The 21,249-nt window shown below is 45.8% G+C and overlaps 1 protein-coding gene across 1 annotated transcript in view; it reads right to left on the bottom strand.

Moving 5' to 3' along the window:
- Positions 1 to 21,249, bottom strand: part of HRH2 (histamine receptor H2) — a 38,493-nt gene that overhangs the window by 3,849 nt on the left and 13,395 nt on the right. The window contains 2 exon segments of the mRNA XM_053377153.1: positions 16,442 to 17,576; positions 17,579 to 18,253. Coding sequence (XP_053233128.1) covers positions 16,442 to 17,576; positions 17,579 to 17,621 — 1,178 coding nt within the window. The 5' untranslated portion in view covers positions 17,622 to 18,253.

The raw sequence follows: 21,249 nt of genomic DNA, 5'->3' as shown, positions 1-21,249 counted from the left end.
GTAGTGGACTTTAGAGCCTTGAATGCAGTGTCAGAACCAGTGGCTTTCCCCATGCCCAGAATTGATGACATTTTGACCAGGGTGAGGAAGGGAAAGATATTCACTAAACTGGACCTGAGAGGGGCAAACAACCTGATACGGATAAGGAAAGGGGATGAATGGAAAACCACCATGTTCACCCCTTTGGGGGCTTTTGAATATTTAGTTATGCCCTTCGGATTACAAGGAGGCTCAGCATGTTTTCAATCGTTCATGAACCACGTCCTGGGACCTCTGCTCTACAAGAATTGCGTGGCCTTCCTAGATGACGTGTTGATATATTCAGAGAATGAGGAGCAGCATGTAAAGGATGTCAGGGAAGTGCTGAGCCAACTGCAAGCAAACCAGCTGTGGGTGAAATTGGAGAAGTGTCAGCTTCACACCAAGGAGGTGGAATTCCTGGGGTACCGCTTGTCGGACAAGGGATTAGCCATGGATCCAGGCAAGGTCCTGGTGGTGCTGGAATGGAAGACACCGAAAACGAAAAAGGATGTGCAAAGATTCTTAGGGTTTGGGAACTTTTACCGTAAGTTCATCAAGAACTTTGCCCACTTAACGGCTCCCATCACGGACTGTCTCAGCAGCAAGAAGAAATTTGTTTGGACGGCGGAGGCGGAGCAAGCATTTGAGGAATTGAAAAGGGCATTCGCTTCGGAAGAACAGCTCCTGCATGTGGATTTACAAAAACCAATGAGAGTGGAAACTGATGCATCAGACCGGGCTGTGGGGGCGGTGCTTCTTCAGCCGGGAAAGAATAAGTCGGAGTGGAGACCGTGTGCCTTCTTTTCGCGTAAGCTAAACAAATCCGAGAGGAACTACACCGTATATGACCGAGAACTACTTGCCATTCACGAAGCGTTCCGGAGATGGAGACATTTACTAATTGGTGCACAGCATAAGGTGCAAGTGTGCACGGACCACAAGAATTTGGAATATTGGAGAACGGCACGAGTGCTCAACCAACGACAAGTGAGTTGGGCCCAAGAGTTCTCCAAATTCCATTTTGAAATTTGCTATGTGCCAGGTCCAGAAAACGTCAGAGCGGACGCTCTCTCACGCAAACCTGAATATTTGGAGGGGGAGGGAGCACCTGAAGAGAGACATATCATCCCAGAGGACCGCTGGGTGTGTGGGGCAGCCTGGGTGGGGCAAAGGGAACTGGTAGAGGGAACGGTGAATGATGAATACGCCCAGAATAAGCTCAGAGGTTTAAGGAGAGAGGGAGAAGATCCCAGAGGTTTTGAAGAAAGAAACGGGGTATTGTATTACAAAGGGGCACTTTATATACCCGAAGGGGAATTGAGGGGGAGAGTACTCAAACAGCTGCACGACAACCCCACAGCGGGGCATTTTGGGCAACACAAGACCATGTGGTTGGTGACCAGGGAATTTTGGTGGCCCAAGGTGAGGGAGGATGTACGGGAGTATGTAAGAGGGTGTGACCAATGCCAGAGAGCCAAGGGAGAAAGGCGGGCGCCGGCGGGGTTATTAGAACCGTTACCCACACCAGAACGACCGTGGGAGGCGGTATCGATAGATTTTATGACTGATCTGCCGAAATCCCAGGGGAAAACCGCCATACTGGTCGTAGTAGACCTGTTAACTAAGATGGGCCACTTTGTAGCTTGCTCACATGCAGTCACGGCGGAAGAGACAGCGAAATTGTTTGTAGAACATATTTTTAGGCTGCATGGCGCCCCCTTGAGGGTGGTCTCCGACAGAGGGAAACAGTTCACGTCCAGGTTCTGGAGGAAACTTATGAGCTTACTGCACGTAGAGGTCAATTTTTCAACTGCCAGGCACCCTGAGACCAATGGGCAGGCGGAGAGAGCAAACGGTATCCTCCAACAATACCTGAGGTGTTATGTCAATGACAGAGAGAACGATTGGGTCGAAAAGTTGGCGCTAGCGGAATTTGCCTACAATAATGCGGAGAATGTGTCCACCGGGATGAGCCCCTTTTTGGCTAATTATGGGTGCCACCCCAGGGCGTTTCCAGGGGGAGGAGGGGAGAGATGGAGTGTCCCGGCCGCCGAACATTTTGTAGAAGAAATGGAAGCGATCCATCGTCAACTCCAACTCAACTTAGAAAGGGCCAAAGAAGAATATAAGAGGCAGGCAGACAAGAGCAGAAGGGAAGGTGAAACCATTAGGGTGGGGAGTCAGGTCTGGCTGTCAACCCAAGGGTTGCCGTTCAAGGGGGGTTGCAAGAAATTGAGACCCAAAAGATTGGGACCATTTGAGGTCATTCAACAGGTCAACCCAGTGGCTTTCAGACTCCGGTTACCGAACCACATGAAACTGCACTCAGTATTCCACAGGTCATTACTGTCACCATATAGGGGGGAAGGTGAAGGGGTCTCCACACGGGGGCCAGTCTTAGAAGAAAGGGAAAGCAGCAACCATGTGGCGGAGATCATCGACTCCAGGTGGAAGGGTAATCAGGTGGAGTATTTGGTCGCGTGGGAAGGGGAACCGGAGTCGGAAAACACCTGGGTGACAGCAGAGGAGGTCAGTGACGAGATCTTGATCGAAACTTTCCACCAAAGGTTCCCCAGGAAACCTCAGCCAGTAGCGAGGTTCCGGAGGGAGTACTTTGGCACCACCGACGAGGAGGAGGAACTGGAAGGATTCAGGGAATCGGAGTTGGAAGAAGGTACAGACTCCGATGAGGAGGAGTACTTAGAAACCGGAAACAGCAACCGGTGGAGGGAACTGTTCGAAACTTCGGAAGATGAGGGAGGTTCTTTCAGGGGTTTTGCTCCCTCGCCTCCCGCAGAGGAGGGAAGGGGAGGTGGTGAAGGGGGCCCTGGAGGGGAGGTGGATGTCAGGGAACTGCCATCGGAGAAACAGGAGGTGAAAGGGCTCACAGAGGCTGAGAGAGACTTATCCGCTGAGGAGGGGACCAGCAGGGGGAGAGGAAGAGCTCCAAGAGAAAGTGAGTCGGAGGGAGGGCTCAGAGACACTTCCAGCGAAAATAGCGGGGAGGTTTCAGGACCTCCCATAGGGACACCCACTCCTCGCCGGAAACTGTCACGCCGAGAGTCCAGAAGACGCGTTTCCGTTAAGGAACTTTTATGCTGGAAGAAGTTCCATAAACGCCCACTGTCCGATTCTACGAGCGACTGATGGAGCCATGCTTAAGGAGCTCCGTCACAGACAGAGGTTTGTGGACTTAGCCAAACTCTGAGGGACTAGGACTTTATGCACAAGCAGCTCATCATCCCATCACAATATTGATGGCCCAAAAATGGAAACAAGAGGAATTACCGACCTTGAATGAGTGGAGAATGAAACTTATGGACTATGCAGAACTGGATAAAATGACTGGAAAAATCAGATACCAGAAAGATCACAAATTCATCGAGGACTGGGGAAAGTTTACGGATTATCTGAAAACTATATGTGATGAACAGACAACGCTAGTGGGTTTTAAGGAGGCTTTGTGAGAATACAAAGTATATTGTAAAAAAGAAACAGAGATGGAAGGTTAATATTAAATTGGCAATATCATACAGAAAATGCGTGAAGATAAGAAAAATGATGATTGAGGGAGGTGCCGGTGGAAGTTTAAAAAACTGCAAATATGTAATTATGGTTGTACGAATTATTTGTAAAAGAAAACTTAATAAAAATTTATTAAAAAAAAGATACTGTATATGATGAAGAAGAAAGCCTCACAGATGCAATGAGCTGTATGTGGTCTGCAGCAAATATTTCAGTAGAGGAAATGAAACATTAAGAAAAAGGAAACCAAGAAGAAGAGGTAGATGCCTGAAAAGCCCCCCACCCCCAACTTTCATTGCTACATGTGGGGAGGGGACAACTAGAAGCAAAAATATTCATTTCAATGGCTCAGTATGTCTTGTCTGTTAATTGGAAGGTTGGTGTTTCAGTCCCACCTACGGACAGTTGTGGGCAGGATTCCTGAATTGCAGGGGGCTGGACTAGATGGTCCTCAGGGTCCCTTCCAACTCTACAGTTTTTATGATTCTATGAACAATATGCAAGTCCCTTTAAAAGAGCCAAATTGCAGTGTGACATGTAGCGTGATCCTTCCCATTCCTTCCCTAACATATTCATTTTAAACACCCCCCCCCCCCAATTGGATTGACCTCTGTCTCTGTGGGAATGACTTGGTTTATTTCCAGTTCAGGCCAAATTTGTCCAGGGATGCATACTTTTAAAGTCCCCGACCCCTGCCCTTTTCCTTTTAAACCACATTTAAAAGGGCCCAACCTCCCTCCTTCTCACCATGTCTGGAATCTGTAAATGCCAGTTAAAGGGAACTGGGGATGGGGGCAGTTGAGAAGCGAGTTGCTGCTTGGGCAGGAGAGAGTATGTAAGCAAATAATTCTTTTCTGCCTCATATTTTAAACCGAGCCAGGAAGAATTCAGGGATGTGATGTCTGCCTCTTCTCAGAGCTGAGCATTATGAGCCTCCAAATTTCACTTACAGGGGAGTTTTGCTGGCATCCCTACAGGCCTGGTGCCTGCCATCCTTGCTAGCACAAGGGAAATGTCATGCATACACAACTATAGCTTGAATTTTAGCTGAAGTTCTCTGGCTGATGGGTTTGTAACAGACAGAGACATCTTTGCAGGGCAAGTTCAAACTAGTCTGCAGCCCCTCTCTGAGAGTTCTGACTCAAAGATGCTCACGTGGAGTTGTCATCTGGATAAAGCAGCACATTCACATGGAAGCTGTGCATATATCTGCCAGGATTCCCACAAAGTATGGTATCCCTTGCTCAGCCACCACAGTTACCACAATGGCAGCAGGGTGAGCACAGCTCTGGAGCATCTTGATCCGTCCCTTTGCATGAGTTGTCCCACAGAGGAATCAAACATATGCTCTTGTGGAGGCCACCGGCTCATATGAATTTTCTGTAGGCCAAAATGCAACAGTGGCCTGCTCAAACAGTTTGAAGGGTTTACTTTCAATTTTCAACTCCATTTGCCTGCTTTTCTATAAAGTGTTTAGGCTGCATAGTAACATGAACATATGTGTTAGACAGATGTTGTACTATTAAGCTATCTTCTTCCGTATCCCTGTCAATGGGGTAGATCCACTGATGCGAAGCAAAATGTATCTGTAATCTTTCTTCCCGGGGTCAACAACCTGGAAAGACCTTGAGAGCAATCTAGAGTTAGATGTCAGCCGAACTACCTGAGAAGTTCTCATCTGGCCATTTTGCCAACATGAAAGGTTTTAATAAGAAAAGAAGGTTAATGCTCCGAGTGAGAGATCTGAGCAGGCCTCAGGGATGAGGTTTGTCAGGGACATGCTCAATTACATGCCTATCAGTCAGCTTGGTCAAGCACAAAAGCTCTTCCCTTTCCTCTTTCAGCCAGGCCTGGCCCTCATCTTTATTCAAAAGGCACCACTCAAGTGCCTCTGCCATCCCGCTGCTTTTAGGCTTCTGTGATGGATGCACTCAAGGGTCACTGACTGTCACATCACTACCACGGGGCCAAGAGACACTTGCAGCAAAATCTCATTTCAAACCTGAAGAGGTGAGTTGATTGCACTTCCTAGCTTGTAAATCTGCCAGGAGCAGCTGCTTGTGGGCAGTGCTACTTCAAGTCTCCATCCGGCTGTTTGCCTGTGATCTTGTGCAAGGTTATAAGTGCGCTGTGTGGAGCCAGCACAACAATTGTATCTGCCTTTTGGCAGTCAGGTGACCTCTAGGTTTTTCCCCCTTCTTGTGACACAGTCAATAAAGCTGAGACATGTTATCAGCAAGAGAGGGTCGTGGGACGGTATGCAGAGGTGATTCTGTCCTTACTTTGCTAAGCCCTGCCCAGGTTTTCCAGACTCATGGCAAATAATCTCAAAGTCTGACTTTCCATGTATGACTCAGGGCTTATCCATGCTTACCCTTCCACCTCTGCACTTTCCAGCCACTTTAAAGCTCTGGGACCAAGCTCCCTGCCTTTTTCATTCAAGAGCTCTCCCTGTGAAAACCCGCTCTTTAAAGCTGGATCGGAGCAAGCAGCAATCTATGAAAAACCCAAATTACTGTTTGTTGCCCTTCAGCTTGAAAGAGTGGGCTTTCATGGGGAAAACTCTGGGGCAAAGGGGGGAAAAAGGGTGTTCCAACGTGGAGCTTTAAAGTGAGGACCTGTATCTGGAAAATGTGGGGCAAAAGGGACATGTGGATTAAGTCCTTAGACTCACTTTCCATCATCACTGTGGATGAAAAACATGTAAGGGGGGTTAAATAACAATGCAATGCCTGCCCCACTAGGAATGCTTGCTGAAAATGGAAGTCATTTGGATTCTTGGATAGCTGAGATGGCTTTGTGGAAAAAGTATGTAAATGATGGAATCTTCAAAAAGGCAGCTACTGACATGCAGCCACCTCTGGGACACCCATAAGAACTGGCAGAAATAATAATAAAAAAGAACAGCAGCACTTGGAAAGGCAACTGTGAAGTCAACAAAAGGCAGCTGCTAAGGTGGAAATTTCACAGTATGGTTTCTTCCTTGCTAACAGTAGGCATAGAAGGCATTAGAGCAGGCATAGGCAAACTCCGGCCCTCCAGATGTTTGGGACTACAATTCCCATAATCCCTGAGCACTGGTCCTGTTAGCTAGGGATGATGGGAACTGTAGTCCCAAACATCTGGAGGGCCAGAGTTTGGCTGTGCCTGCATTAGAGCTTGCTCCTGCAGGACTATCCCCTCTCCCCACAGGGTCATCTACCGTTAGCTGCCGTGTGTGGGGTGGAATCCCCTGGTGACTTTTGACATTTGGATATGGTTTGTTTATTTATTTTAAATTGGACTTGCAAACTGCATTGAAATGATTTCAAAGGCAAGACAAAAGCATATGTGTGACTGTTTCAGTGTATTTATACATGTGTTTACATATACCTGCCTTGCAATGAGCAGAATATCTTGCAAACTAAAAGCCCCACAAGGACTATCACATGTAGGGGAAGCACATCGAAATGAGAGAGTGGGTCTTTCTCACTAAGTTACATGCTGTGCTGTTCTATCACATCCTGTAAATGTTGAAGCAGAGTGATAAAATTTCTCCTTGGCAATGTGACCTGTGATAGGCTTTCTATTATCTCACTCTTTGCTTTGCAGAGAAAGTACAGGGAATGTGACGACGGCGGTGACACTGCCTGTTCAAGCATCTTAACAATTTTGTGTCAGTTCTGCCCTTGCTCTCAAATCCTTACATGATTTAGCCTGCATCTTAGGGGTGCTTCCTTATGATGTACTGTAATATGTGACAGGAAAATATACATTTTTTAAAAAGTAACTTGTTTCAAAATCCGTTAGTGGGTGAGACTTGCCAGTCAATGGGCTTATCCACACTTCTGCTTGCCCTGTGCTAAGAAATCCCAGGATAAGCGGTTTCCCCATCACCCTGCTTCTTTCCCAAGGAATACCTCTTTAGCTCTAAATTGGAACAAACGGCAACCTGCAGAAAACCTGAATTTCCCTTTGCTCTGGTTGAGTGCAAAAGAGCAGTTCCCCCTGGGGAAGCCGCAGGACAAGAGGAACTGTAGGTAAGCCCAACGAAAGCAGATTCCTCATTTTGTTTAGTCAGTACTACAGGGCAGAACTATGTGTTATTTATTTCCGCAATTGTTTGTTACGATGACAATACATTATGAACACAACAGCAAGGGGTGCTTGCATGAGCAGGCTGCTTTCTCCCTCTGCTGCTCAAGATGTGTTTGTTTCTGGTTGGGAAAAACTCATTTTACAATGTTGGAAAGAACTGGGGACTGATGCAGAAAGGGTTAAGCACTCATGACCATCCAGCCTTTCAAATTCCTTCTGCACCCCTCATTCTCCCACCATTATGATGGAAACATGAGCCTAGTGCTCCCCTTAGGGCAGTGGTTCTCAACCTGTGGGTCCCCAGATGTTGTTGGACTACAACTCCCATCATCCCTGAGCTCTGGCCTTGCTAGCTAGGGGTAATGGGAGTTGTAGTCCAACAACATCTGGGGACCCACAGGTTGAGAACCGCTGCCTTAGGGGCATAGCAACATTCTTTCTCCTCATGAAAATATGTGATGCTATTTTCATTTTATTAGTATCAGAAACTTGTAGAAAATGGTCATATCTCCCTTGTCCTGTGAGAAATGAGTAAGCAGCTGACTGAATGTTACTGGAACCTAGGGGAAGTTCCGGGGGGAAATCCAAAGGGAGACCAGAATGTGAAGCAAGAGAAATACTGGGATGTCATTTTGGGGGCCTATTCCAGTAACTCAGCCAGACAGTTATTTGTAGAGATGGACAGTGGGTCATTCTTAAGAAATCAACATTAGTCATTCCTACTCAAGCACTAATGACAATACTAGGCCTGTCTGCCTTTAACTCTTCTCTCAGGCCTCACCCCAAGATCCCTCCTCCTACCCACAGACCCTTCCACAATTCAGCTCTGCAACCATGTTGATTTATTTCTATCTTTGTAAACTACTTTGAGATTTAGCTATCATGATAAGTGGTAGAAGGCATATACTTTAATGCCAACTATGTTGTGGGGATGCTGCAGAAAGCCTGCACTGATCTCATGACAAACACTCACTGGAAGCAGCTACAGGGACAGGAAAAGTGGGACGGTATTGTATCTGCCTGAACTGGAAAGAAATGGGGTGGCTCCATTCCTGCCTGCGAGCCAATCTGGGGTATTTTCTCAACAGAGGTTCTGCACCTTTTAGCAGCTGTGCAACGGACAGAGATCGCATAAGCTGTGCTGTTTTTCCTTAGCATGGAGATGCCTGGCAGCTGTTTATAAACGGAAGGAATGTCTCTCTGGGGAAAAGACGCAACACTACCTAATCCAGGGATTCCTGTTGGCCGTAGAAGGAAGGAAATTCAATTGGGCTATGCAGAACAGCTTTATCCCTTTCTAGATGCGACACCCCTTGTACTCACCCAAGTGACCCCGATTTTAAGCTTCCCCCAGCGGAAAATCTAACTTTGTCCTTCTGTCCTCAATGGTTTTTTGGAAGAGGACAGTGAGAGCTATGTCACAGTGACCACTGTTAACGGCCTGGCCTGGCCTGTGTGCACTTTAGGGAAAAGGCCCAGAGCTGAAAAGGTTAAAGAGAGAGAGAGAGAAAGAGAAAGAAAGATTTGTCAGTGACACAAGACAACAATATGCTGAGAATTATATATATATATGTGCGATTCAGACTATTATTATCCTGTTACTTGGCTGCACGATAACAGATTGTGTTCCATGTGCTCTGGTTTATGTTATGCTCCAGTTCTGAGATGAACAGGCAAGGAAAACCAGAATTGCAATTCAAAGCAGTCTCATTTGCGACCGGTAATGCAGTTACTTCTGCAGGGAAAATGAGCATATTTCTCCTCATATTTGACAGGTCCAAGCAGCAACTTGCAGATCACCTCCAGGATCAATGTAAACATGAAAGGGACAAGACCCAGCTGAGGTCTTGCTGAATTATAGAAATGGGTTGGGTCTTGGGATCGAAAGCACAGCTTGGTTGGACGTGGCTGGTAGGACTTAACCCCCACATCCCCACTTTCCCCCCTCAAGCTGCTATGCTTCAACTACTTTTTCTCCCACCAGTTGTCATGTCTAGTTTTGGAGCTTGGCTGGGGGTGGGAGGAAACAACTGTGCTGCAGTTGTTATTGGGGAACATGTATAACCAGAGGGATGGTTCAGCTCCCTACCACCCCCCCACACACTGATGCTAGCTTATTGTTTTAAATTTAGATTCCCATCAGTCTGCTTCTGTCACATGTAGTTCCTTGTCAATTGGTAAGAGAATGTGCAGTTGGTCTGTCTAAAGCAGTAGGACTCAAACTTTCCCACCCAGTGTCCACTTGAAAACTACTGAAGGTTGGTGGACAACTTAATGATTTTTCTGTCTGCTGCAGCAATCATAATGTGCTGTGTTGGGTGCTGTATTATTTTTAGTTGTGATCTTACAGGCTTGCCATGGAACACCTGGCTGCAACTTGTCAACAGACCACAGTTTGGAAACCTCTGGTCTAAAGTAAAAACAATAGTGAAAAAGGGTGTGGAACTTTCTGGTGGAAAAAAGGTTCAAAATCTGATCTGAAATTCACCTCAGACAGGAGTCTAGTTTTGCTTCTTCATATAATACAGATTAGTATATTTGACTTCAAAATATACCATCTCAAGAAGAATAAATATAAGCACAGATCGGAATGCCTTCTGGAACAAAGCAAGAATGTGCATTTCTTGTTTTACTCTAGGATCTCAGTGTTTACATTCTCAAGATTACTCACCCTATAACTTTAATCATTAGGGTGGTCATATGTTGTATATTACAGAGGACAGTCCTCTGCCTGAATGCATCCTCTATCTGAAAGGCTGGGTCGTCGAAGAACCCTAAGAAGGAAGAGCAGGAGGGGCCTTGAAGTTGCCCCTCATCAGTTAGTCAGTTGGTCACAATCTTCCCTACCGTTGTATTTCTATTTAAATTATAATACTCATTCTTCAATTCATAGCTATACATATAAATTAGCATATGCATTTTAATGCAAACATATGCCCTCATTTGTCCTCTTTTTTGCAGTATGAAAGTGGCCACCCTGTTCATAATACCCTATGCATCTCCTCCAACACAACGTGGCCCAAATCCAGGGTACCATCTTCCTGGTCTGAAATCCCGCATGAGTCACATGATGCATGTGAGATTGTGGACCTGAAAAAAGAGCTATTTGGGGGTACAGTGCCCAAAAACATGTGTTTGGGACCCTGTGTGAGATCGCTTTTTGGGGGGCCCAAAATTGTACAAGAGCAAGATACCCAATATGGCTGTATTTTTGCAGGGGGAATTGGGATGTCCTGGTTTTTCTGGGACAGTTGACAGGCATGCTTATGCTGAGGTGAGTACCTCTAATTAATTATGTTGCTCAGCATAAATTCCCCCCCTTCAAACAGGATCATTCAATGAGACAAAGAATGAGTGCTGGTGCCATATACACAGGGTAGCCTTGCCAGGGTCACCCCAGGAAGAGTGTGTGTGACACCTCCAGCCTTGGCTCATGCGGTCTTGCTATCTGTGTGAACTGACATCACTACATGAGTAGCATTAATGTGGCTGCTGAGATTTTCGAGATGCTCCTTTGAGATGCTGCCATCACGAAAATGGTATTTATTTGGAAGACTTGATGCCTCACCTTTCGGGGACAAGAGTCCCCAGGTCAGCTTGCAGCATAATGAAAAACAAATGCATAGGAAATCACAATAATATTACAGTAAAACATACAAAAGAACTGAGAGTTTAAAAAAACAGAACAATGCTAAAAACCAGTTGTAGCTCAGGGTGCAATGCAAAAGCCTGGTGAAAAAGAGGTATGTCGTGATCATTTGCCCAAAGGCTAAAAGAAAGAGAACCAAATTGGTGTCCCAGGTAAAAGCACTCTACAGTCTTGGTGGAATGAGAAGGCCCTTGCTGAGAAGACTCTGTACTGTGTCTCAGTTGACAGAGCCTCTGAACACTAAGACAACAAGTCCGACAGACTTAGAATTATAGAGTTGGAAGGGACCCGAGGGTTATCTAGTCCAACCAAGAATCACAACTAAGGAATCCCTGACTGATGACCATCCAACTTTTGCTTAGGAACCTCCAATGAAGAAGAGTCCACCAAAAAGGCCATTCATATAACAAACCATTTAGAGCTCTACAGTCACCAGCAACTGAAATTGCATTTCTGAATTGGATTGCCTAAGTATGTTGCAGGGAACATTCAGACAAAGTAAATGCCCTTTTATTTTCGACAATAAAGCCTGTCCTTGGTCTAATTTCTGCCTGGACTGTTGGACATCCTATAAAAAACCTATTTGATATTGAAATACTTCTACAGATCAGGCCTTGGTGACAAATTACCTATGCTGTTTGCCTTTTGTTTCAATAGGAATTGGTGTCATTTTAGCTTCCAGCCATAAGCTGCTTCTCCCAGTCACCTCTGCTGCTTACTGTATTAAACTATTCCAGTGAATCCAGCATTTCCTCAATAAACTCTCTCCATGTCCACTTTCATTTCCCATTTCCTGGACTCCTTTATTCTCTGGTGGTATCTGGTGGGACGCGGGTAGCGCAAGGGACGCGGGTGGCGCTGTGGGTAAAACCTCAGTGCCTAGGACTTGCCGATCGTCAGGTCAGCGGTTCGAATCCCCGTGGCGGGGTGCGCTCCTGCTGCTCGGTCCCAGCGCCTGCCAACCTAGCAGTTTGAAAGCACCCCCGGGTGCAAGTAGATAAATAGGGACCGCTTACTAGCGGGAAGGTAAACAGCGTTCCGTGTGCTGCGCTGGCTCGCCAGATGCAGCTTGTCACGCTGGCCACGTGACCCGGAAGTGTCTGCGGACAGCGCTGGCTCCCGGCCTATAGAGTGAGATGAGCGCACAACCCTAGAGTCTGTCAAGACTGGCCCGTACGGGCAGGGGTACCTTTACCTTTTTATCTTATTGCAGAGGAAAAACTGAGAAAGTGCTGCTTACGAGAGTTTCAGAATGAAGCTGTTGCTTTGATTTAGAAGATGGCAGTAACTAATGGGCCTGATTTGCAGAAATGCATCGTCTGCACCAACAGTGAGAGTTTTCTCAGAAAAGGAGTTTTCTAATTTACACAAAGTACTCATGTTATCAAAATTACTCTGCTGAACCAAGCTGATTCATTGAGTGGAGCTCATTTACTTTTACATTACTTACTCTTCAAATTGAGCCACTTATTTAGGCTGCAATCATACTTGGGAGTAAGTCCTATTGAACTCAGTGGGATTTACTTCCAAGTAGACATTCATAGGCTGTTAAACGTATGCTGTTAAATGCTTAAATGACAGCCACAGGGAGCTCCAACATGTATTCGGGTCACCTCCAGCCTCAGTATTTTGTGGTACAGATTCAAGTGCATACCAGTGATGTAGGTTTGTGCAACTGAAGTGGACTGGTGCAGGGGTCACCAGTAATGCAGGGATCACCAAACTTTTTGGACTAGTGGGCATATTTCAAATTTTGAGGGAGTGTTAGGGATGTCAGTCACAAAATGGCTGTCATGGAGGATGCGTAGCATAACACAAAGCTAGAGAGACAACCACCAGGGGCAGACTTTGGTAATATGGTGCCCTGAGTGAGGGCAAAATTTGGTGCCCCCCCAATATTTATTATTTTCACAATAATTGAATAGGTACCCATATAAATTGGGATGTGGGTGGTGCTGTGGGTTAAACTACAGAGCCTAGGACTTGCCTATCAGAAGATCGGCGGTTTGAATCCCCGCGACTGGGTGAGCTCCCGTTTCTCGGTCCCAGCTCCTGCCAGCCTAGCAGTTTGAAAGCATGTCAAAGTGCAAGTAGATAAATAGGTACTGCTCCGGCGGGAAGGTAAACGGCGTTTCCATGCGTTGCTCTGGTTCGCCAGAAGCGGCTTAGTCATGCTGGCCACATGACCCGGAAGCTGTACACCAGCTCCCTCGGCCAATAAAGCAAGATGAGTGCCGCAATCCCAGAGTTGGCCATGACTGGACCTAATGGTCAGGGTCCCTTTACTTTTTTACCCATATAAATATGGGGGGTTTTTTATGTTGTTGTTGTTCTTTCATGTCCTCTCGGCTTGGTGCCTTGTGCAGAGGAACTGCCTGTACCACCCAAAATCCAGCACTAAAAACTACCCTCAACAACCTTTTGCTTACTCGGGGAAGTCAGCTATGTCCTGCTGGTCCCGATTATGCAGATCACACATATGCATAAGAATCATTCTCTCTCTATTAAAGTGCTGAGTGGTTGAACCATCAGGTGAACCACAGTCCATAGAAACCTGAACAAAACTTTTGGAACAGAAATACATCATGGAACAGAAGCCCATATATTTGAAGTTTGCCCTTGCCATCATTTAAAAAACTGTTAAGGAACCGAAACAGAGTGATTCATCATGGTTTCTAAAGAGCAGCAGATAAAATCTCTTGGTGCTATTGCATCTGAAAATGACACAATTGTGCCACAAATCTGTGCTTTGGAGACATTTTCATTGTAACATATGACGAGGCAGCAGCACCAGTCCTAGCTGTTGGCACCCAGGTGTACCATTGCTGTTGATAAATCCTTTTGCCTCACTACCTTATCCCAGGGTCAGCTGTGATAAAACAAAAGAATCAACCCTTTGTTGGCACTTCCTGGAGCTATGGCAGTGAAAGTAAGTGCTATCTGCCAGATGGAAAGTTTCCTTGCTGCTTATCAAGTTGCAGCCATGGGATGAGATCAAAGCTTTGGAAGGAGGTGAAAGTCAGAATTGCTTATAGGAAGCAATGAAATTATACTACATACCCACACTCCTGTTTTCTTTGGCCTTTAGGAGTGTAAATCCTTATAACCAGGGTAATCAGACCTACCTAAATTCTTCTGGCACTGATTACCCTGCTTCTTCTTTCTGCATCTTACATTTGGAACCTTCTCAAATTTGTTCCTGCTTATCTCAAACATCCACTTAGCTACTGTATGTGCATATCACACTTTCTAGTCTCTTCAGAAGAACAAATCCCCTCCACCAGTGAACTAGGGATGTTCTTTACTCATTCCACGGCACAACCAAATCAATATAGAACTGAAAGTACCAAATGTTCATGATAGGAGGCTCTAATTTTGAGATACATTGGTACCTTTCCAGGGGAGTGGACTGACCCAATTTCATCTGTCTCTATTTTTTGTATGAACAACAACAACAATGAAAATCAAGGCACACAATCCTCTGCATTGCTTCCAAAATGACGAAAATAAATGGCTATCAGAGACCAAATAAAGCTATTGGAGGCTATTTCATGTAGAAATAGTGACTGATTGCGAAAGAGAAACCTGGCTTGATATAGAGCCGTTGCTTCTCATTCGACAGTTATAACGAAGAATTATATACTTTAGGGTCCATCCTTATGTTACCTCAGCAGCGTGGATACTTCTGAAGTGTGATTGCTTCCCAATAATATCACGATCCCAAGATCATGTGGAAGGGATTGCCATGGCAGTATTGTAACTCCCAGGAGAACTTTGCACTCCATGTTGCAGACTTCGCACACGAATCTGGGAAATGGAGGGTGTGTGTGTGTACTGCATGGGTCTTTGGTCTGATCCAGCCAGGCTCTTATGTTCTCACCATGTATTCCTGCCATGCTGAAGTAATCTAGGAGTGGGCCATTAAATACAAGAGACATAGCCTGGGTACCTTTGCACAGAGCCAGGCAACCACCCCGAATCCCCCTGTACCAGTACTGTAGAGATCTGTCTTTCCCATATACTAAGTCTTAATAACGAAGATAATAGTTGTATTATCTTGCATGTTATTGAAAAGGAAGAGCCCAGACTAGAATTTACTCAACAGATATAGTGGGAGCTTGACTGATTAATGAACTTGGCTGCCACTCAAGCCACATGCAAGCACAACATGTGTGGATCTGAAATGCAGTGACTGCCAAAGTTGCAAAAAGGAGTGTTCTGCAGTGCAGCAGTCTACCTTCCCCTTTGCCAGTCACTTTCAAACCCAAGTGACTGTTGTTCCATTTAGTACGGATACATCTTATTAGTTCCTCAGCATTTTCTGTTATGCACCTAGCAGGATTAAAAAAAAAAAATTCTCTTATGTATAATTATGCTGCTAGGAGTTTGGGGTGGGGGCAAGTAGACTGTGTGCAGAGACTCTTCTAACCCCCGGAGCAAGCAAGTGTTAAAATATAAGCTTCCTGTTGAGGTGATAGCTTAGGTGATGGGCCATTAAGGGAACCAAGGAAGTAGATCTGTGTGAGATAACAGATGAGTGGGGCCTCTGCTCTCAAGTGGCTGGTGGTTAGAAAAAGAGAGTCGAGCAGTGTTTGAGAGAAATATCTGATGTCTGTTTGAATCCAAGCCTGTGACTATGGGAGAAACCAGATCCTTTTGGAATGTTAATGCTCAAGTTGTGTATATGTGTAAATAAACCATAAATCATAAACATCACAGTCTCTGCTGTCCCATGTTCCAAGGAAACAGGACCCTGGGTAAGTGCCTGGAACCCCTGGAATCTCACACCACTTGAAGATTGCATCAATATATTTAGTAGTGTAGGTGTTTGTGTGCTTAGCATATCTTTGATGGTTCCCTCTGTTTGACAGAATATATCCAAAGTTAAATCTCTCCCTGTGCTTCCTGGCAGGGGAAAAAGCACAACATTTAAAAGTTGTTCAGGACATACCTTGGTGGGACTAATCAGGGCTGGAGTTGGGAAAAACCAGACTTATTTCATCACTCTCAACAAATCTGCCAGTGGATGCATGCCCCACAGTGCACCAAATGCAACTTTAAATATATTTTGCTTGCATCCTGAATCTAAACAGTGCCTGTTCCAACCCTTTTTCTACCACTAAAACCCTCTCAACAACAATTCCCCCTCAAAGGTAAGAGAAAGCTTACCTGTCTGTGCCATCTTGGACAACAGGGTTCTTCTTTCCATTTATTGCATGCAGCTGTAGAAGTTTACTTTCCTTATTACAAGTCTTATTTCTCATCTCATGTGTTAGAGGCACCTCTCTGGCATCTGGTCCCATTCTCCGACACCTGAGTAACCGCTGATAAGCTGTCCGGAAGTCCCTATTCAGTGCAGCATATAAAACTGGATTCAATGCTGAGTTGGCGTAACCAAGCCACATGACAATGGTCATCAGGCTTTTGTATGCTTCACCCGTCACACCCCGATATGTGAACACTGTAAAATAAGGAAACCAGCAGATAATGAAGGCTCCCATCACAGCTGCAAGAGTCACAATGGCTTTGTGTTCCTTCACAGTGGGTAATGCATTTCTGATGGTTGTGCAACTGTTGGTGTGGTTGATCCTCTTTGCTTGTTCCCTGGCTATTTTGAATATCCGGTAGTATGTGATGCACATGACTAGCAGAGGGAGGTAGAACGTAAGCAAGCCATCCACCAGAACATACCCAGCATTGACCTCCAGCTTGCACTCCTGCTTCCCGTCAGTTAACTGTGTGTTCTGGACAGTGCTGCCATTGGTGTTCCAGGCCAAGTGGATAGGTAGGAACGAGACCATCAGTGACACCACCCAGATAAGGAACATAGCCACAGCCACCCGCTTAGGAGTGACCATAGTGTTGTAGCGGAGAGGTGCTGTGATAGCATAGTAGCGATCAAGGCTAATCATGAAGAGGTTGAGGATGGATGCTGTGCAAAGCATGACATCCAAGCTGATGTAGATATTGCACAAGGTGACACTGAAGATCCACTCATGGGAGTAGACCTCATAGATGGCTGAAAAGGGTAGCACCATGAGGCCCAGCAGCAAGTCTGTGAAGGCCAAGGAGACAATGAAGCAGTTTGTCAGGTTGCGGAGCTTCCGGTTGAAATAGACAGCTAGACACACCATCACATTTCCAAACACAGTCCCAATAATGAGGACTGCGAGAACAATTGCGGTTGGCACTTGTTCCCAAACACTTGTACCGTTTGTGGAATTCATGGTGGTGTAATTGGGAAGTATCATTTTGCTCCCGTACAGACTCACATGGCAGCTGCTGCTCCAGGTACTCTGGAAAAGTGGTTAGGTCTGATTCCTTGAAGAGCTTGTCCAGATGCCTTCATTCACCACCTTTCACAAGAGGCCCCTGCATCATGGCTCTGAAAAGATGCTAGGAATCAGACGACACCTCTGGTTGCATATTTAGAAAGATCCAACTGAGACTCCTTGTTAGCCATGTTGTGGTGTGACAGATTTCTGGAGGACATGTCTATTAGACAGTTATTAACCATGATAGCTAAGTGGAACATCCATGTTCAGAGGCAGTAGACAGCTGGATAAAAGATTGTGGGGACATGTAATAGAGTAGGGTTGTTGCCTTCATGTCCTACTTTTGAAGACCTCATGGAACCATCTAGTTGGCTACAATTGGAAGCAGGATGCTGCATCAGATGGAAGTTTAGTTGAACCCAGAAGGGCTCTTCATACACTTTTTATGTTCTACCAAGTCAGTTTTGCCTAGTTTCGGCCTCTCCCTTTTCTTCCCTCTCTTCTTCCTCCTTTCAGAGAAATCATTAGGTTGTATTAAGTTGTACAATGCATTAATCACCACATGTGGTTTTATAGGTCTGGCCAGAAAAGGGCTGGAAGAGTCCCAGTGACCTCATTATTCTTAGACTGTGTCTCAGTTTACATCTCTTGAAGGTATCTATCAAAATAGAAGAGGGATGGATATGCACACTTTCCTGGTCAGAATCTGGAAGGAAGAATTAAGAGTCAGATGATATACACAGGATATATGAAGCTGCCTTATATCAGGTCAAGATATTTGTCTGTCCAGCCCAGAATGGGTGACTTTCCAGATGTTGGAAAGTCTCATCAGCCCTAGCCAGCATGGCCAATGGTCAGGGATAATGGGGGTTGTAGTCCAGCAACACCCAAAAGACCACTGGTTTCCTACTCCTTATCTGTGATGCATATTATCCAGAATCTCAGACAGAGAAAATGTTTTTCCCATTACCTGCTGAGTCATTTAACTGGAAATTCAGGGAGCAAATATGAGTGGGAATTTCCCATGCTATGAATGTGCTCTTCCACTAACTAGTTGCCCCTTTTCCTTCAACTTATGACTTAGCTTAGGACTTTCCTTTGTAGACATGGGAAATTCTCACTGGAGACTCACTGTTATCCCTGAAAGTGCTCAGACCACACGGTTGCTGATTTATACAAAGAATGCCTCAATATTCAACACACTGTTTCTGGTTTCATCGACAGCTGCTTCACTCTAGTGACATCAGAAGAGAGCTTGATGGGGTCCTCCAAATGTTGCTGGACTCCTACTCCCATCAGCCCCAGCCAATATGCCTAATATTCATGGATTATGGGAGTTGTAGTCAAACAATATCAGGAGGGCCAGAGGTTAACTACTCCTAGGCTAAAGGCAGAAATCAAAGAAATAATGGCTAGAGCCAGGAACATATTCTAGGTTATGGAATCCTCGCCCACCCACCACTCAACACCTGGAAGGATAACAATAGTAAATTAAAGCAATTGTACCCCTATAGACAGCAAATGCATTGTAAAGCACAATGGGTGGAATCCAATATAGCGCCAAGTGGGGTATGAGTGCATGGGAAAAGGTCTTCTTGCACAACTAGACTTCTCCCCTCCAACCCCCAACACAAGACCTCACCCTCACTCCCTGCCTGCTAAACCTGTTCTGGAGGCTCCCCAGTCCTCTAGAGTAGATTGGAGGATCCATGGGGGGTACACAGGGAGGAGAGAGGGAAGTCCTATTGTGCAAGCAGAGTCAAGGTCACTCCAAAGCTGAGTGACTTTATCCTCAAAGTGTGTAGCCAGCGGGGCACAGTAGGTATTCCAATGTTCCAAAGGTTCCTTCAAACCACCTGAAACAACTACACCAGCTGGCTACTAGAGGATGTAATGCAAGGTGCAGAATGAGCCTGCTTTGCACCCTACACTGCTACGTGGTAGCCACAATTATGTGCTCCAACCAATGTTTGGTTGACATCAGATTGAGGCTTGTACTGCTTACACTCTAGTCCTCACCTGGTTTGTTTTGTAGCCCAGAACTCCTCAGAATACCAAGAGACCATTTGGACTCCACAATGCCAAAGAGGATACTTGGAAGCAATCATATCAGCCAGTTGTTTCAGCTCACCATTCCATAGCAAGACCAAGGCTTTGACAGGAATGTTTCCTTTCTCTGCTAGAACCCCCCCCCCCCAGAGTATGCAGCAACACATTAGGTTCCTCCAGGTTCTGAGGGTAGGTCATCCAAACTTGACCACCACCCTTTCAGGAGGAAACTGCCACCATCCGTCCAAACTGTACCAGATAATAGTGCATCCCTCATATCACTTGGGGCAAAGACTATATCAAGGGTGTGACCTACGTGATGTGTTTGGAGTCACCCCTTTTGGGGACAATTCTGCCACAGTTGACCTCGCTGTCCATGGTAAAGCTTGTTCTTCTAGCAAGACAGTCCTGGTCCACACCAAAACCCCTGCTGTATCTACTCAGCCATCAGACAATGCCCAATACCGCAATCAGCAGAAATACTCTCTTACCTGCCGGCAAATACCTCACAGAACAAACTAACTGATGCAGTCAAAAAACAGGCACACACAATCTTACTAGCTGGGAAAGCAGCCAAGACAGGAGTCAGGATGGCGTGACTTGCCCCTCCCTCTCCAAGGGGTAAAGTGTGTCAGAGCTTGTTATAGCAAGGTAGGCCACACCCACAACCTAGCTGTAGCCACTAAACTATATCTACAGCATTCTGTTCAAATTAAACTGTGTTACCTATCAACTTGTTTTTCCGGATGGGCAAAGATGCATGTCATCCAACAGCTTAACCCCATAATCCCAAAACAAATACAAACAAGATATTTATTTGTAAGGTCAGCTCATTTCCTTCACATCTGGCATACACTGATAGAGAACTAAAACATAGTTATGCGAAGCAAGGAGAAGAGGCGTGGTATTAGCTAGAATCTCAGGAAGATGGTAGCTGAGATCATGCCTGATGTTAAGTTTTGTGGAAGCTAGCCAGCACCTTAGTTCACAGGACGCAACAAGCAGCGCAGCGTTGACGTGGCACAAGATGGAATAAATGGAATCTACAGAGCTTTGAAATATCTTTTACTTCACTTGCTTGAAAGCTGGCCTTTTCAAAAGGTTTCCTCCAATTGCATTCAGTTGCAAATGCCCTTGCAGCTGAAAGTATTGTGTATTGGTATTGGTACTCTATGCATTAAAATAGCAGTTGCAGGGTTGGCCTGAGACATCTTGCTGCTTGAGTACTGTTGAAGGAAAGGGTGTGTGTGTGTGTGTGTGTGACAGGCTGCACCTGGCGGCGGGGTCCCAGCTGGCTGAAGGGAGGAGGAAAGCGGGGAGGAGTTGAGATGGCGAGCTGTGTGCTGGTGGTGCCACGAGGAGGGCTCTCTGGTAGTTCTATCGCTTAGTTAAAGGGCTGGATGTGGGGAAGGGAGTGTTGTGTCAGCTGGTGGGAAAGGAAAGGAGGTGGAAAGGCTCTCCCTAAGGAACTTGTGCATGAGCAGCCTTTTGTGCTTCAGGGTCTGTTACTCAGTTCATTATGGCCTTAATGCTGTTCTTTGGATCTGAGGTGACACTAGAGTAGTCCATCAAGGTGGGGGGGGGGAGAGGAGAGGAGGTCACGGGCCTTCTTTTTTCCTGGGTGTGTGAGACTGGCCCCACTGTGCATCCCCC

This window comes from Podarcis raffonei, chromosome 2 (genome assembly GCF_027172205.1).
Source record: "Podarcis raffonei isolate rPodRaf1 chromosome 2, rPodRaf1.pri, whole genome shotgun sequence".
In the NCBI taxonomy this organism is placed as follows: domain Eukaryota; kingdom Metazoa; phylum Chordata; class Lepidosauria; order Squamata; family Lacertidae; genus Podarcis; species Podarcis raffonei.
The sequence above is the reverse complement of the archived record's forward strand: the minus strand, read 5'-3'. Positions and strand labels throughout refer to the sequence as shown.